Source organism: Acanthochromis polyacanthus, chromosome 3 (genome assembly GCF_021347895.1).
Source record: "Acanthochromis polyacanthus isolate Apoly-LR-REF ecotype Palm Island chromosome 3, KAUST_Apoly_ChrSc, whole genome shotgun sequence".
NCBI classification, from domain to species: Eukaryota; Metazoa; Chordata; class Actinopteri; family Pomacentridae; genus Acanthochromis; species Acanthochromis polyacanthus.
The window spans coordinates 33435769-33455015 of record NC_067115.1 but is presented as its reverse complement, the minus strand read 5'-3'; the positions used below and the strand labels follow the sequence as shown (position 1 = coordinate 33455015).

The 19247-nt window shown below is 39.8% G+C and overlaps 1 protein-coding gene across 2 annotated transcripts in view; it reads right to left on the bottom strand.

The window, feature by feature from the left end:
* arhgap10 (Rho GTPase activating protein 10) overlaps window positions 1–19247 on the bottom strand; it is a 61564-nt gene that overhangs the window by 24775 nt on the left and 17542 nt on the right. For both annotated transcript variants that reach the window (XM_022194387.2, XM_051945973.1), the window contains exons 7-19: window positions 18662–18766; window positions 18023–18152; window positions 17515–17621; window positions 17232–17326; window positions 16464–16545; window positions 16236–16278; window positions 16062–16130; window positions 15485–15559; window positions 11582–11666; window positions 8972–9030; window positions 7511–7616; window positions 5564–5723; window positions 3111–3252 (exon numbers count right to left, since the gene is read on the bottom strand). In XM_022194387.2, the coding sequence (XP_022050079.2) occupies window positions 3111–3252; window positions 5564–5723; window positions 7511–7616; window positions 8972–9030; window positions 11582–11666; window positions 15485–15559; window positions 16062–16130; window positions 16236–16278; window positions 16464–16545; window positions 17232–17326; window positions 17515–17621; window positions 18023–18152; window positions 18662–18766 (1258 nt within the window). The remainder of the gene's footprint in view (window positions 1–3110; window positions 3253–5563; window positions 5724–7510; window positions 7617–8971; window positions 9031–11581; window positions 11667–15484; window positions 15560–16061; window positions 16131–16235; window positions 16279–16463; window positions 16546–17231; window positions 17327–17514; window positions 17622–18022; window positions 18153–18661; window positions 18767–19247) is intronic.

Here is a 19247-nt window from a genome sequence, read left to right as displayed (position 1 = left end):
AGATTTAGACTCCTTTGGTATTGTGGAGGGGAAGGGATTTAACTGGCCACGGATCACAAATTGCTGGAGTTAGACTGTTTGGGTCAGCGGGTCAGGTGATCAACTCTCCTGACGCACCAGAGTGAGACGCTCTTATAGCCTGCCGTTTAATCAAACTTCAGAGGAAACTGAAGTGAATTTTAAAGTAAACAAGGACACAGAAAGTCACAGATGCAAATCTCTCCACGCAGTATTACAGAGAGGAGATGACGGCGTTCAGTGTGTCATCTGTGGACGCCGTTATGCTTCATGGTGGTCACTAAGGAGCAGACAGAACGAGCGAGAGAGTGAATTTAGAGCTCAGCGGGGATAAAAGGTAAATACACTCAGTTGCCAGTTTTTTTTGGTACACCTAAGTAAAACTAATGCAGCCTAATACAACACTGCTGTACTAATACCTACCCTTAGGACAGCTAAAATGTTTACTTTTTTTGTAAAAACTCTCCGCAAAAATCACTGATTCAACTTTCTGATAATTTTAGGCTGTCTAATTTCTAACACCAATTAACTACACTGCATTAAAGAGGAAGGCGCTTTTGTGATTAGGCACAACCTCATTGATAAAAATGAAGTGTAGCCAATAAACCCAATCAAAGCTACTGGCTCACAGGAAATTTAAATGAGCAGATTGGGGTAAATATATTTTAACAAAGTTTTAGTTTAATGTTGGATTGAGATACATTTCTATATTTTTAGCCTTTCTACAGACTAGCTAGGTAGCCAGTAAGCTGGGTTTATAACAACTAGATGTCTGTAACAACCGCTAAGTCCAGATGGTTCATTGATCTTGGTAGAAATAGTTGTACTAACTGGTTCTTTGATTGGTTGAAAATTATGCTGAATTGATTGCTGATCTGCTTGGCAAAACTAATTTGAGCATGACAGAATTAGGGGAAATAAAATGGCAATTTCAGTCCTTCCAGGATTTCGTGGGCGTCTTTCGTGATTGTTGCCGTCGAAAATGCCTGAATTCGCGGCAGCTTTTCTAAAAAATTGCGATAAAAGTTGCGATGCTTTAAGCTTATTTGTTGTAATGAAATCGCGGGAGACAGTGACAATTACTAAAAAGCTGCGTTTTTCCAGCTTGTAGAACATGTTTCAACGCTGTAATTGACAATATTTATTCCGAAATTAATTATTTTGCGTTCCAACCCATTTCCACAAAAGCTGGCACACCACGGTGGGACATTAGCAGCAGCCAGATACTGGTTTAACATGACGTGGTCGGTAGATTTGCGGCACAAAATGCTATTTTACTATTGAATTAATCATATTCCGACATATCTGTCAGTTAATTTCACATCCCGGCACACACGTGTTCACACACACACACACACGCTCACGGCTTGTCACGTCAACTAACAAGAACAGCACTGAGAGAGGGCAGTCCTCCACCATGTGTTCTGCATGTGTTCATACCGAATCGCTTGACCTAAATATGTACCTGGCAACTGGAATTGATGGGATTCAGAAACACCCCCACAATTTAATCAGTTGTTCCTAGTGTCATTTCCGATATGTCCACAGTGGTAGATTTGTTGTAGGATCACAATCATGTGATCGTCAGCAGGCCGCTGAGGTAGCGTTCACCTGTTGCCATGGTTTCCGTGCCGCTATCAGACGCCGTGCCGCTACCTCAATAGGAAATCCTTAACAAATCCGTGGATCCAAACTTTAAGCCGTATCACTGCCAAAGTCTAATCATTTGGTCCTTGTGTCATTTCTGACCGACCCTGAAAATTCATTCAAATCCCTGAGTCTGTATTTGAGTAATATTGGTAACAGAGGAAGGATTCACATACGCTGATCATCACATAACTCCGCTGTGTTCTTAGGTGGAATAAATAATCTAATTTACCTTCACTCTTTCAGTGCTCTAACGGATCTGGATGCAAAAGTTTCTATCATGGTGATTTATGTGGTCTGTTGTCCGCTCATTTCAGCCGTTCTAATATGTTTTGTGTTTTTTTTTAAAGTGTATCAATCAATGATTTTTTTTTCTTTTTTGTATTCCACTACAGTATTGCACGGGTGTAAAACAGTTTGCTGAACAGCTTTGGTGAAGAACATCAGTGAATTAATTGTTTATCACGGTCTTCAGCAATAATTTTTGTTGGTAAATGAGAGACACGAGTATCGCACATGTCTGCATCTTCAAACCATAAACAGGAAGTGAATTCGGTGATGTACGTGCATTACGTTTGCGCGAGGAGCTGCTAGGATTGGTGGAACTCACGGGAGGAACTCAAGTTGTGGTGATTGGACAAAATTGCAAGGCCGTGCAAAAATAGTGGAGATTGGTTGATTTCGAGTGAATTCGCACGATCGCAACATCGCGAATTCCTGGCGGGACTGCAATTTAGTCTGATTAATACAAATTGTATTGTATTCTATAAGTGAAAAACAACACGATATATTAATTTTTCAAACATATTTTACAGGATGACAGATTTATGTTCAGTTTATTTACACTAACTGTTCAATTGAGAGCATGAATTACTTATTTGTGCTTCATTCCACACATGAAAATTTGGTTGCAAGAATGAAAACTAGTGGAGATAAAAAAAATTAAAACATTTTTTGAAAACGTGTTTTTGTTGTTTTGAAATTGATTTAGTATTTCAATTTTGATGTTTAGTTTAGTTGCTGATTATCATTTTCTCCATATAATCCAGTGATAATGATTAGTGCAGATTAAAAGAAATCATAAAAACTAGGAAAACTTCAAAAATTCCCAACCACAAATTTGTATGAGATAGAGCCGGGACTTGCAAGGCCTCATAAATTTTAACTTGAATTTTTTTTTCAAGAAAATCCAGGACATGAACTGTGAGGGCCAGGTGAGTTTTTAATGACCCTTATGAAAAATCACCTATTGCTCATTTGTTATCTTGGGATCTCTTGGGAACCGTAAAAATAATAAATATGTCTACAAGATGCTTTCTGGATTGTTTTTCATCTAAAAAAAGTGAGGACCAGTCCAATATCTACAGCACAAACACCATACCCTTAATGTTTACTGATTCCTTTCCGTTAACACACAAGGAAGTGCAAATTTATACATCTCTTACCATTCTGAATGTCAAGGGCTTGTGGATTGTAGACAGCCAAAGGCCGATTCTGTCGACCCAATTTCTTGGACTGCCTTGTGGGAGCAGAGAACACTGGGGCAGCAGGTGAAAGAGGGCATGACTCGGGAGCATCTGCAAAAATCTGAAAACACAGCATTCACAGTGCAGGTACTCCAAGAGTACTGAGCTGCAGCATGTCCTCAGCTGACCTCACAGCTTTTGGAGCTCATAGGTTTTATGTAGTGGTAGATGGAAAAGGTATTTGCAGCCACAGCTTGTGCTCCAAGGGAAGGGTGAGTAGCTCATTGATTGGACCCTAAAAACTGCATGGGAAAAGATTTTGTTTGTGACAAAATAAAGAAAGAAAGAGGAAGCAACAGCAGTCCCATATATAACGCAATCACATCCCATCCAGAAATCTGGGTCTAAGCTAAGGTGACATTTCTCCTCAGAGAAATTGACCCACTCTCTGAAAGAGTGGAAAGTAAAATAAACAGGGTTTGGACTTGAGGAAGGCTGGCCAACTGGCGCAGCCTGTTTACACCGGGCCGTGTTTACATATAAACTTCAGATGTGGAGTTAAAAGAGAATATGGCTGCAGAGGAGAGGAAATCTCAGCAGAGCCTCAGAAAGGATCACAGACGAGGAGAGGAGGGAGATAGGGAAGGGAGGAGAGAGAGGGAGAGAAAGTGGCAGAGAAAGTGAGACAGAGTGTGAACGGGGGAGGCAGACACAGAGGAGGGGGCATGAGAGAGAAAGTTTGTAGGAGAAAGGCAGATAGAAAAGTGAGAAATCTGATATGGCTGAGAGTTTCTGCTGCCTCTCTCTCTCTCTCCTTCTCGCCTCTCTCTGCAGATGGAGGTGAATGTAAAACAGAGTCTACTGTTGGTATCTGGGGGTATCAACAGTCTGGAGTGGGACTCCGCTGTGAGGGAAGTTAATGCCTGTCTGTCTGTCTGCTCAACTTTTCCCCTGCTCTAACATGCTGTACTTTCCAAAATGCTCTTGCTGCATTCTAACACTACATCCTTTATCACCTGGCCGGTGTTGGATACTTCTGGGTTGTCTCACAGACTAGCAGTATACACTAGGCTGCTGGTGTTGTTTTAGCACATTTGTATACCCTGTTGGTTTTCATCCAGCCTCTGTATTTTCTCACACCCCATTTTAGATTTGCGAGCTTGGGTGGAGATATTATTCATAACACACATCATCTTCAATTTAATGAAGCTGAAAGAAAAAAGAAAAACACTAAAAGCTCCTAGTTTCATCTGATTCTGTGCAGAGAGCAGTACTGCTTCAAACAGATTAGAAAACTAATCTCAAACCTTTTTCTCTTTTGACACGGAGAATTATCCCCCTTTGAGGATTGACACCGATTAATGACATTCTGGGAAGATTACACGATCCAATGAACTACAGGTTATGAAACAAGTCACAACCAAAATAAATGTATTCAGACAGGCAAAGAACCTCCCAAATATTATAAAATACACACAGCAATCTAAACAATAATCAAACTATTGATAATGAAGGGAAGGCCGTGTGTGTTTAATCCTGGTAGAAACACTTAGGGCTCCCCCTATTGGCGAGATTCAAAAACTCTGTAAATTAAACTGCTGTCTTGCTCCTTCGTACCGTAATAACTGGGTGAAGGGTATGCTGTCCCAGGAGAGCAAGTTAAATGTGGTACACGTCTCATTACTTGAGAACTTGAATTCTGCTCATTATTTGACTGAGAAAGAAAAATACAATACATATCTATCCAAACAGACCATACACTACCCATCATCTAATACAATACACATTTGCATTTGTTCAAATAAGCAAACTTTATGGAAAGCTTTAACTATAAGTAGACACAAGAAGAGCATCACAGCTTCCCTTATTGAGACTCTTACTCAGCCCAAATAAAATTTTACTGTCAGGTATAGTACAGTGTGTGCATGTCTTTGCCAACACAAACTGCTAAATCATAATTTAGGAGCAAAATACAAAACTTTTGAGTAGACAAATGTTCCTCCATAAAGAAAGTAGGACTTAGAAACACAGTTTTGCTTCACTTGCACATTTATTATCCTTCAGTATCAAGTAATTATGCGCCACCCAGGTTGGTAAACACAAAGGTGCTGTGTGCAGCTTACTGATGTCATGTCACCTCAGATTTCAGTGGGTGCTGTCATATCTTGTGTTACCTAGCGTGCCTAGCTTTCTGGATGTTAAGTGGAAACACAATTATACACAAAATAAATTCTGCACTGACAGGATGAATTAGACGCATACAGTCGGTGCAGCTAAGATTTGACCAATCAAAAATAGACATTTTGGTAGAAAATAAAATGCAACACTAAACAGAACAGAAAGTATTCCTATATTCCTATAGATATGGTAATATTATATTTTGTATGGAAGATGCAGTGGTGGAAGTAAAGCGAATCTAAGGTGTGAGTTACCTTTTCGTGATGTTCGATGAGGATTTCCACCACAATGTTCTGGAACTTGAGATCCATGATGGCAGCGACAGTCTCCTCCTGTGGCCTCATTAATGTGGGCCCAAACACCACGCCCAGGTTGGCCACGGTCATCAGATTCTGTTTGCTGTGGGCCGCCACACTGAGAAAAATATTACATTTTAGCCCAGCTAACCAATTTAACTTCATACATTTTTCAAAGAGGCAAGATACAAAAACGGCACAAAGCTGCAGTACAGTGACTAAAGAGAAAAGGAACATCAAAATAATGAAACAAGTCAAATACAGTTTGGCTACTGCTTAAAAACACCGCTGAGATACAGCACAGGTAATCATCCTCTAAACTGAAGGTAGGAAACCACCCAGATCATAAAGGATTCCATTTTATGTTTAATCTAGTTGGTAAATGATGGTCAAACAATGGCCACACTCACAACAAATACATTCCATTTGATTAGTAAAATTGTGCCTGAAGGTTAAAGTTGTATTTTATAAAATTATAATAACTTTATGATGTCAGCTCCAAACAGCTTTAGCTCATGAGGCAGAGAAGGACTGACTCAAACTCCAGCTCCACAAGTGTCCTGTCCTTGTCAAGTAAGATAAAATGCAAAAGCTTGCAAGCATTTGGAATGAGCAAAAGCTCAAACACAACAAAAAATGTATTCTAATCTTGTTAAATGACTTTGAACCTTCCCTTGAGCTTTACCTTTATGTATAATATTTTCTTCAAAGTTACATGTATATAGCTTCAAGACTTTACTTTTGTATTTAGATGCAACAATGAATTGGTCTCAAAATGGCCATTTTGATCATATTAACAACAGTGAAGCACAAACAGGTCAGAGCTGGTCTGCCTCCCGAGATAATATATAAATTAAGTAAGGATCAGTGTATTATTGGATGTCTCCTACATCCATTTTAAAATTGGGACATATTCTGCAGATGAAACTTTATCTTAGCCGGTCAAAAAAAGTAGAGCCAACCTTTATTTGAAGAAAAAGTTATATAGACAGGTGAAGAGATTTCACACTCAAAATATGATGATATGCAGCGCAGCTGCAGAGACAGTTTAAATAGCTTCAAAGGATGCCTTTGAAGACAAAAACATTGGTGACAACTCACATTTATAACATCTCTGAAACCATTTCAGATAGGAGTGTGAAATTCTGGCTTTGCTTCCTTCCCCTGCAGGACATGCACACACGCCAACTTCAGAAAAATATTCAAGTCTCTCCAGTCTGGAGAATTTCACGCTGGATAATCCAAATTCAATTTCAATAGCGCTGCCTTTTTACCAGAGCCTGATTCTGCAGCGGGTTTCTATGAAATAAGATCCACCAGACTTTCAATGCCTCAGGGAAGACGGATTATTTACTTATCTTCAATTTGCTCATATTTAGTTTATAAAAAGCTTGCTGAGGTAAAACCTTGTAATGTTAGCTAACATTATTTCTTAAATCTTTCTTCCCATCTAATCTCACAAATGGAGTGATGCACAATAGTGGTCCATCCAGGGGTGAATGCAGTAATCTCAAGAGAGGGCTTAATTTGAGTGGTCTATTTCATTTCACTTCAACCGTGCACTGCACAACAGCAGGATGAACAGGTACAGTAGGCTACACAATCCTCTCTACAACTTTAAATATTCACCAAATTGACCCAAGAAAAGGTAAAAAAAAAAAATGTTAAGACGGTAGCAGCATCAATTTTCTTACCCAGCAGTCACTGAGTAGACAGAGAAGAGATGGAGTGACAGCAGGGAAGGGGGAGTGAAGAGAGTGGGAGTGAGGGAGAGAGAGAGAGGGAGAGAGAAAAAGCATGTGGAGTGAGAATAAGGAGACAGACAGGAAGAGCAGAAAGAGAGAACTGAGAGAGAGAGGGGGTGGAGATTGCGTGAACTATGACCAAGGAACTATGAACACTCACTTGGCCAGATGCTTCATAAGCAGCCCGAGGACTAGTCGATTCCTCTCCGGTAGTTTGTGGACCAGGCAATGGACGGCTTGGATGCGAGACTCAGGACTACCGCCCTCTGTTCAAACGCAGAAGCAGCCATGCACTCATATTAAACTACAAGGATTTCTCTGTGCTCCTCAGTTGGCAAGGAGCCAAAGCTGCTTAGATCAAATATTGCACATTAGGAAATTTAAAGACGTGATGAAACACTATATACACCGTTGATTTGAGCAGTACACAGTCACATTCTGAGGTAAAGAAACACCAAAAAAGTGTAAGAAAGGAAACCTCTACTATAACGTGTTTTGGTCATCTGGAGGAAACCTTTTAAAATGAGTAAAAGTTAGAGGACCTTTAAGGACACAATAATCAGAGGCTATCAGCCTCAAGAGTAAGGGATTAAGCTTTAGAGGTACATACATTCCAGTTCAAATAAATGAAGAAGAGGTGTGATGGTGATATATGGTCTGAAGCCACCCAGAATTTGGCAGCAGGGACCACTATGCTGGCGGAGGAGATAGCTTTACGTTACTGTCGCTACCGTATAAAAGGGTTGTGTTTAAACCCCCGAGATCATCTCTTAAACATTTCCTCACACATGGGCATCTGACCGCCCACACACCAACAGACACACAGACACACAAAATATCATTACTATGAGAACGACAAGGATTTAAACATGGAAAAAGCTTCTTATGGATGCTGTCATCCATCAAAAAAATACTCATTGCTAATCCATTTTTTCCCCCTCGTTATGAGGGCATTGCGAGCGGCTGATAAAAACGTCAACCTGATCCAATTATAGCACTGGTTGTAATAAGATTCAAGTTTGGCTTGCTTTAAAACATTCATACACAAATTATGTTATGTGGGTGAAAAAAATGTGGTATTTTTGCAGTTGAAGGTCACTGTGCCATTTTGATCCTGAATCTGGCGTATTTGGTCACAAATTTAGTAGCAAAGTGTGTGAAAATGGACATACACTGCCACTGTTTCCTAAACATGGGGTAAATGTCAGAAACATGGGTACAAGATAAGAGTGTTAAAAGTATGCCTAAAAGACTCTTTGGCAATGTGGAACTGAAACACAAATACTGAGTAATGAGATTAACAACTAAGAGAGTAGCTAATTAGCATTCAGGACAGACACCATCACACATTAGCTTTCAGACTACACTTTACAATAAAGGGTTGACCACTATTACTAATTTTCCCTCAAACTATGAGCAAAGTTTAGAAAAAGTTGGCAAAAATGTGTTTGTATTCCACTGAATGTTTTCAGCAGCTCCCTGAAGAAGAACAAACTATTTGACATGAGTGCTTAAACTAAGGAAATGTCCATTTCAGACTGATACAGCTCATGTACACACTGCTGTTTGCTCATGATCTGTACTCAGATGAAGTGCTGGTCTAAGAGTTGGAGGAACTTACTCGCAGGGCTGATGAACTCTTTGTATAGTCCATAGGTCATCAGTGGCTCAGGAAGGCTCCTTCACAGCGATAGTGAGAGAAAGAGAGAAGGTTGGGGGGGTGGATGGAGAAGGAGAGTTGAAGTGAGCAAGGGGGACAGAAATAGCTGGCACACTGTTTTATAGGGTCTGCACACAGCAATGATTAATGTGGCCAGGCCAGGGGATGGAATTAGATGGTGCACACGTTGAGATAACCAAGTTCATCTGAAGGTACTTTCACACTGCAGCTGGAGAGAGGCCAAAAGTACTTAGCCTCAGAGGAAACTGAGGAAATTGACCCTGCTTTACTCCAGCGGGTCAGACAAGTAAAAGAAAAGAAAAAAAAATCACAATAACACTCGGTTTGGTTTAATATAGCACAACAATATAGATATGCCACGGTAACTTAAACAATGTTTAGCATTTACTAAATGTTGTGTTAAATCCTGTCCAACTGAATACAGTAGAGCTCCTCTTTATTTTGGAAGTGGAAACAGAGAATTATGTCCCATTGTCCAAAACTCATTACAACAAACTGCCTCCTGGAAATGGTCGAGACATAAAAATAGACAATTACGAACAATCTTAACCCCCTGGACAGGCTTGTCATTTCCATCCTAATCAGAGAGCTTTTTGATGGAGTGTAGTGTAACCACTAAGCTCTTAAACAGCAGTGGCCACTTGAACAACAACATGAACAAACATTATTATAATTTCACTTTAGGTAGCAGTAATGGAGCTATAAATTTAATAATTGTGAATAGTATCTTGCTTTGTTGTTGTAATTCCGTATCTGACATTTAACTGGTACCAGTTGGTGGCAAAGTGATAATAAATCCGAGAAAATTTTATCGAAAATGAGCATGAATGGCCATAATTTAATTGTGCAAATAAAAGAGCAGGTCAGTTATAATCAAAACGGGTAATCATACAACACAATGCTTTGTCATATGTGTGGCATTGCTGGACCTAAAACCAAACAAAAAGTTGTATTAGCTGTGGAGAGAGACAAGAAACATGATGGGAGAGAGAATGACATGTACTGTTCACTGTTTCAAAGTGGTGGACAATGTGGTATTAACCCTAAGCAAATCGGTATCAGGATGCATTTTTAATGTTGTAAAAGAAAACTGGTAATTTCCACCTTTTTCGTTCATTTCAACAAGCAAAGACAATTCAGTTTCTTGCAAATGTATGTTTACAACAACTAATTGCCATTCAAATTAAACTGTCTTAGCTTTGTGCCACTAAAGTACATTTTTAATCTTTAAACTTCACCCACTCTCTCTGCCAACCTGAAAGGAGTTGCTAAATGGGGAACACACATAAGAAATGTGAGCTTGCAAAGACTTCATTATACAAAACTCTGCAAAAATTAAGTCTGTATAAAAGACATCTGACAATGAATAGAATGCTTCCTATCCATGTGAATGGAGAGAATATTATTCATTTTAGTCTTAATAAAACAAATCCATTAACTACTGAGGTTGTCTTCGGTCAAAGATGGATTCGCTTTGATATGTGGCAGCTTTGAATAAAACCGATTAGTGATTTGGAAGATTAATCTAAATGATCAATCGCATACTACTCCTCTACAGTCATGTCACCGCATTTCTATCAAACTGTTTTACTCACAATGGCTCAGGCATAAAAAGGGGAAAAAAAATCAATGCAGCAAAACCAAAAACAGGGCTCCGAGATTACCCAAAATGCAACTCTTATCTTATGTTGGAAGAAGCTAATGTAGCCTCGAGCTGCTAGCCTCAGGCAGAGATGGGGAGCAGGTTCCAGAGGTCTGGTAAGTTCACTTCTTTCTAACTACACACCCCAGATGTTGTTTCTTCTCATTTTTAACATCTGTAATCTTCAGCCCCAACTGATACCAACTCAAGTGGCATAATTTCAATAGAATTTAACAGGCTTCACGCAGCTCATTGTTGTGCCAAAAAAGCTTTTAGACAACTTTATGATATTCTCCTGCAGACCTGTAATGAGTGTGTACATACAGGTAAAAGCTGTTCAACCAGATAGTCAAGTTCAAACACTGAGAGGTAACCCTATGATACCTATACTATTCTCAGGGTAACTTCATCATCTTTACTTTTAAGCTCTTATCTTGGTCAGTCTAAAGGCTAAACCATGCGTTCTGTATTTTGCTTTGTTTGTTTTTTCTTGTTCAGAACAGTCCACAATCATCAGATCTTCCATCATTTCATATGATAATAGTTTCAGGTTTCTTCTACTCGCCTTTGTAAAAACTGCAGATTGTAAAAATTGGTTGTTTTTTTAACAGATATCCCAGTAAAATGTTAACAATAGAGATAACTTTTCAGAATTATGTCAGGGGACATTGTCTGGAATCAACATCATGGCAACATCAGAACCACGATGGTGGGATACTCTGTGATGTAGAAATTGGATTATAAAGGCCCAAGTGATTACAGCAAAAACTAGAAAAAATCACTGTACAGGAAATTAACATTATTATTAACAGTATTATTAATATTTAGTACTACTGGGTGGAACAAACAAATTACAGGAGAGTGTGTTTAACATGTCTTTGAGATAATGTCATCACATTGATCCTTACCTCAGATAAAGCTTAAGTGCGCTCGTTATTGTCTTAACGTCCCAGTCTTCACTTGTAGACAGATCCACTTCGTTGCTCTTCTCATCTAAATGAATCACAATCATGCAATATTTCATCACTACAAAAATTCACTGAGTGAAGCACCAGTTAACTATTTCATATAGTTCCATTTAATCTGTTCATATTTTGCATAGCCAAGGACTGTGTTATTTTGTGGGCAGCCTAGAAAGCCCAAATATGTAATATAAATATGTAACTTGTAATTAGCCATATGAGGATAAAAGCATTGCTACTAGCCTTGGGGGTCGAGTCTAGCCCCAGTGGATATGGAAGGAAGTTGCAGCTTCTGTAGAGGGCTGCTGGCTCTACACTCATTACAAGTTTAATTAATCCCTTACTACTTCACTGACTCCACAGGGACTCCAAGAGTGTGTTGTGCTGAAAATTCAGGGGGCTTTAGTCACACCTTAAATAACCTATGATGAATTACAGAGGATGTGGAAGTGCAATATGTCAGTGGAGCGTTTTGAGTCAGACACATGTACTGCACAGGGCCTGAGTCACCACACAGACTTTAGCTTCATGGGTGGTAGGTAGTCTGTTACTGGGAAATGTATTTTTCTTATTTCATCTAGCACCACTGGCAGGAGGACTGTGTGTCTCTCTGGCTATGCTGTCCACAAAAAGGCCTGTCCAATGTCAACATGTCAAAGGAAACTGTTTCTTTGAGTGTTTGAACCCAGGTGTGCCTCTGGATGTGAGATTGATGGGGCCTGCAGTGGCTCTGTGGTATGCCCTTGCACAAATAGGCCTGATTTACTCAGGACAAGTATGCAAAAACACCAACGAAGTGGTTGGAGTAGCACTGATTACAAAGCTGCCAACTGCAAAGCAACACCAAGTACCAAGTACAAGTCCTAATTATTCTAACTTTGTTAATGACTTTAAGCTCTTGGGGACAACACCGTACTTTGTGGTGAAGTGCAGTTCATGACATGACACCAGCAGAAAAACTTTTCACCACACAAATACCATAGCAAAGGAGCGATTTCTTGACTTCACACACTTTCAAAACTGAGGATGGGCATTTTGATAAACTGGTCCAGTGTGAAAGTGAACCCATGCATGAGATAAACATAATTTGCTGAACTTAACAGTTGAGTTGTGAAAGTTTGCAATGTAAGGGACGCATAGCTGTGTGATATACATAGTGAAACAGTGTTCGTTGGCACTAAAATGAAAAGGTTACGATATCTTCTGGATGCCAGTTGGAACTGGTTGCTTCCTGTGTGTTCAAGCTATGTTTGCCTTGATTTCTTATTAACTTTGTGACCTCTTAGGCAGCCAATATACTTTGTCAATAATGCTGGGTTTGTGATTAAACAGCAAAAACATAAAAACACACAATCCACTACAACTGCCCCATAGCGGATGAAGAGGTGTCTATAGCCCACCATTTCTGTAACTTTTTTGAAACACAAATATTTACACCCAATTTACTATTATGAATGATCAGAAAAGAGCCAGGGTTTCAATTCTTTCTCAAACTCTATTTTTCCCATTGTTCAGTTTATGTAAATTCTCATGTGAACAAACAAGCGCGACACTATGACTGTCCTCTATGGGGAAACTGTCTAAAAATGTGCTCTGTTATCCTCATATTTAAACAACATCACGTCTCCTCTCAGGTTTCACAGTGGGCCAGTGATTAGAACTGTTGCCTTGCTGCTAGAAGATCCCCGCTTTGCATGCCGGCTTAGGCCTGGGATCTTTCTGTGTGGAGTTTGCATGTTATCCCTGTAGATGTGTGGGTTTTCTCTGGGTACTCCGGCTTCCTCCCATCATCCACAAAAATGCTGAGGTTAACTGGTAACTCTAAATTGTATGTACTTGTGAATGTGTATGTGATTGTTTGTTTGTTGTGTACTCTGTGATACACTGGTGATCTGTCCAGGGTGTCCTCTGACTTCACCGCAAGTCAGCTGGGATAGGCTCCTGCCCCCCGTTACCCTCTTGAGGATCAAGTGGTGTATAGATGATGAATGGATGGATGGATGTCTCCTTTCTCTCCCTGGTGGATGGCTTTAAATTTCACCTTCGAATGTGACTGTTCAGATCAACTATTTGATTTTTTTATAGAATACACACATTGTTTAAACTAGCACTATTTGTGCATATCCCAAGCTTTGCATTTGCACTGCAACCCCTATTAAAGGGTCATGACCCTCAGGTTGGACACCATCCAGATAAACCCAGGTTGACAAGTTGCGATAAACTAGTGGATGACCTTCCCTAATCATCTATTTGGATTCTGAGTTCAAAGAGGGCCATATATTAAGCTCAGTGTGAGGAATATCCACATTTTTCATGTAATGTCAGTGAGTTAACCATTTAAACTTATCAAGTGTTGCTTGAAGATACTGTGATCAAATGATATTTAATAGAAGCAGGAGCAACATTAACCTTTTTAGCATGGGGTCAGGTCTCATAGATGAATGGGCCACCCTATCTGTACATACTGTTTATTACATTCATGGTCAATTCTACTGTAAATCATTAAATGATAAATGGATGAAGTTGTTCTTCGGAAACATGTCACAGCATTCCTCACTCTGCATTTATATCTACAGGACCAAAACCTCTCATTCAGCAACTATTAAATCCCAGCAAATGCCATACACTCCCCTGGCCATTCTGTCTGTACCACAGACAGGTCAGAGACAGAATGGAGCTCATTTTTACAGTCTTCTTCCTGTTATATTGTTGCTTGTCATTCAATAGGTGCCGCGGTCTTTGTTTGTACTGTAATATAATGGGAGAGTTTTCTATCACTCTGTCCTCTCTGATTGGACCGTGGCCATGTTGGTGGGTGAGAGATGAAAAGGAGGAGGAGTGGGAGGATCCAAAGTCTTTCTACAGGGTTTAAAGCTTGTTTCACCCACTCACTGTGAACTGTTGTATGCACAAAATGTTTGTGAATGTGTCTGTGCAGAAGTAATACAATCTCTGTCATGCATTTAAGTCATTTCAGGGAAGAAACATGCAGCAACGAGAAGAATTCAAAACAACTACAAGTCTAAGTTACGTTTAGGGGAGGTTAATGAGACGGCACCTTCTATTTGATAAAATAACTAATTTACTAAAATGTAAGTTCAAATTTAATCTGTATTTTCCTTTCATTCACAAGGATATGTGAAATATCAACACTAGATATGAAAGTTTCTTATGCTATATTCATGGTTTAAAGTTCCACAGCAGAGCATTAATGAAGTCTAAAGCATGAGTCTGCACGTTGAGACACTGGAAGGTTTTGGAGAGGAAGCCGAGACAGGCTGGCGGCTGCCTGAGTTTGTTGTCATTCTGAACACAGTGCTGAAAGTGAGCTGGTGTCTGCTGGAGACAGCAGGAAACCAGAGAGCAGACAGGGAGCAATGGAAAGGACAGAGGACAAGCTCTATAGAAAAGCAGTTGAGTGAAAGGGATTCAAGACAAGTGAGCGGCATAAGGAAAACTGAGAAAGGCAACTGACAGACTAAGTCGGCCACGGGCACGAGAGGCCGACTTAGTGGTGTTCTAACGAAGCAATACCCAAAAAGCGCAAGAACGTGAATAGGGCTGACCCTGTCTGGTTGTCTGGAGGATATAAAAGTGAATGAAAGCAGAGCAAAGATACACGCTGGCACTTGTTGCACTTCAGAGAGACGTGGATTGCCAGTTGCTATCTTTTTTAATATCGCTTCGAACAGATACATCCATTATATCAGCACATTCTACTAACTAGGGGCAACCAATTTTCACAGAGGTATTGAAGTAGCATACAAATTAAAACTTTAACTTTATTTAAAGCATTCTAGTACATTTAGAGAGCAGAAAGAAGAAGGAGAGGAATGAAGTTCAACTTACCAATCATCAATGAGAGGAGCTTCTGGACCTTGGAGCTTACCCCAACAACTCTGTACAGGCCTTGATCATTAATACCTAACAACAATAATCAGAACAATAAAAATTGACTTGTGTAACATTTTAACAGAGATGCTACAATGACAATCCTATGTGTGGAAACCATATATTAAAAGAGTGAATATGTCGCTGCAATCTGAACCAAGTTTGACAGCATGTAGAAATATTTGTCAGATGAAGAATTAGACCAAAATGTTTTCATTTTTAATGAATGAATGAATGAATGAATAAAGGAGTTCTGATCTGCATGAGCACAGAAGCAAATTAATAAGCACTTTAGTGCTATGCAAAGAAGGACATTTATATTACCTACAGCACATGCTGCCTGCAGTAGCTGCTAGTCAGCCTCTGGTTTTGATACTGGAGAAAGTCTGCCCCCTTGTGTAAAGATAATGATACTACCCCCCAGTCACCCATCAGTATACCAATACTAATGTTTATGTTACACAACAGATCAATTTTTAAAATTCTCTGAACTGAGCTTTTCCTAATTTTTATAATTAATATATCTGAAGCTCACCTCTCGTCTCTATGGCACTGATGGAATTCTTCACAAAATTCAAACCCACTTCATCCAACTGGGCATCAACTTCAGATGAAAGAAAACAAAAACTTTAAATGTGGTGAAGCATATTTGAATATTCGTTATAATACGCTTTCACGGACACAAGATCTGGTACAGATAGACACTTACTTCCTCTTTCTTTAGAAAGAGTCCTCCCAAGATAATGACCAATCTGTTAAAATCATAAAAATGCCTAGTTCAGCTTTGTGACATATGGGAAAGTGCAGATATATACAGTAAGCATATGAAGTTAAAAATATTGGTTTGTAGGAGATGGCAGTTAAGCACAATACAGCAAAGCTACATAAGCTGAGTGAGAGTGAGTGGTAGATGATGACACTGTAGAGGCTGACTCACAGGTTCCTTCCCACCCATGGCTTGCATCCAAAACTTGTGGTCATCCTCCGACAGAGCCTGTACTGTAAGCACTGTCCCTGGGCTGGGGGAGAGTCAGACCACATCAGCGTTAGGCAGAGTCTTAGAAGTACAATAAAGTAAGTCATTAAGGGATACCAACTTCAATATAAAAACATCAGATATGCCCAGTATTCTTTAAAACTAAAAGAGACCCCCTGCCAAGGGAACATGCACCTTGAGCTTGCTGTAGCTACAGACATGAGCTCTGTTAGTCATACCAGCTGGTTTACGACACCTACTATCATGTAGGACCAGATGGATATCAAATTACTCATCACAGTCAAAAAGGATGCGTGCACTCACATTTCCATACTAGATCTGGGGTATTGCTCTTCTATTAATACTACAGAAAAGGGGCAGGGCAGGGTTAAGTTGTGTGACAAAATGAGATATCTATTACGGCAGGGCACAGTACGGTGTGACAAATCCCCCTAGCTAAGTGTGTGAGGGCAGTCCAGCAAGAGAAGTCCTGCTACGCTGCCCTCTGCTAAGCTCTTTAGCAAAACTGATGGAGGATATCACAGTAGATAATCTATGAGTTGTATGAACGCTTGAGACAAGGCGGTGTGAATATTCTGCATCGTGCTGCAGCAAGAATCATCTACGGTAAAATATTTACATCAAGCAAGGCTGTCACTTGTGACATAAAGCAAAATCCTATGAGCAAATTTCATTGCAGCATGTTGGAGAAACGGAGTAATGATGTACCGATCGGTTATGTCGAGGTCTAAGCAGAACCTCCTGTCCAACATGTCAGTCGTTTTGCGGAGACAGGATTTGAGTGTGATGGACTCCGTCTCACCCTGAAAAACAAATGTTACTGTGCAGAAAAGCTATGGAGACAAAACAATATCCCAAAAGTAGCATGTCAATCTGAAAAGGGAACTACTGCATAGTGACAGTGGTTGAGATAAAAAAAAACAAAAAAAACAACAACAACAAACAACTGTGGTAATAATAACCCACAGCGCTGTGTTCTGGGATTACTCACAATCTTTCCACCAGATCTGTGGTCAAAAGTCACCATGTGCAGGATCTTCTGCTCTTTGACAAATGTGCAGTAGCGCTTGACCCAACTTGAACCAAAGGGGGGTGGCCCTAAAAAAAACACACACATCGAACACAGTGTGGATCAGAAACATTAGTCTTGCTTAAGACAGCTGTGAAAAGTTGCAGTAAAACACGTAACATCAGTAGCAGTCCCATAATACTGCAAAGCGGGAATTCCCGGAATAACATGCAAAGTATGCTAAATATACGATTTTGTGAGTGAGTGAAATGCAAAATAAATAGCAGTCAGCAGTTTCAGTGAAGACATCCACAATGTCAGAAAGTGGCGCCTCTTTGGATGCAGATTTGCTTCTATTTCAACAACATTTTTGAGGCATCACGCTATGCCAAAGTATGATGGTTGCAATGTATAAATGTCAGACATATTTATGCTTTATGTTATAAAATAGTGTAACGTGAGAGCTAAATATTCAGTGGAAAATCCTTACGTTTTTCCTGTACATAGAGGTAGCCTTCACAACTGATAGGGCTGGTCTGTCTGTATTCTTGTGGCGCTTCTCTGATCCTCTTCATCAGCTCGAACACTTCTGACCGCGCGCCCTCAAACCGACTCCTCGTCTGGAAGGGAGACGAAGCAAATGTAATCTCCATAAAGTCCCTTCCTGACACCAAGCAGAATGACCTTTCTAACGAGAGGCCACTACTTATCAAAATTTATGGGCATCCCCAGCAAAAAATCCCTTCCTCTCCATGAAATCTGGTGCGTAAAAGTAAAAATGAAACGAGGGCCTGGAGATCAGTGCTGTAGCAAAAACAAAACCAATGGGCAGAGAAAAGTTGGCTGAAGAAGCAAAATGTGACATCAGAAATTTTTCCTCAAGAGCTTATAGCTAAACCAAGACAAACAGTGAAGTAAATATTAGACTTCAAAGGCCCATGATGCTCTGTTTTTAGTTTTAGTACACAGGAAATGATCTGCAAACTATTTAGTTGCTTCTAAGGCGTACTACGGTCAGGATCTTCCTATTCCTATGGTACATAAAAAGCACACAAATGGTATACAAACATTTGCATGTGACTTCATGCACCAAATTCCAATATGATGATAAAAAGTTACTATTTCTTACATTCTGAATGTTGATCTGCAGCTCTCTTTTATAATGATCAAAGTCCTTGGCGAGCTCATAGCCCTGGTGATAAAAGGTGAAGACGGTCTGAAAAAAGGCCAGCATCTAAAAGAATTCACAATGTAGGGAGACAGAGATAAGAGACAGAAATATACAGTCATCAAGTGAAAGAAAAACTCAGAATGAAACAATATTTTTTTATAGTATGACACAGCATGATGGAATTGTTTAGTCATTTTCAACTAAGAAACATATAGGCCCATGTGACAGATTAGATATCGCTTTTGCTTTCAGTGCGGAGGCTTAGGATTTTTCAAGTCAATACTCATACGCCCATGTGGACATGACAACAGGTGTTGTGCTTCCCGACTATTTGTAATTCATCTTCTGGCCATGAAGGTTTTCCCCTGAAACATGACTCAGCTCTTAGAAATGGGAGACAAAATTCAGAGCTCTTCATAAACTAAACTGAGTCCATATCTTTCGAAGTTCATCAAAAATTGTTTCACTTTCTGTGTCCCAGGAAGAACGTCCATACAAGCTGTGACAGATAGTGCCATTTCTTTACACAACTATGTACTAAATA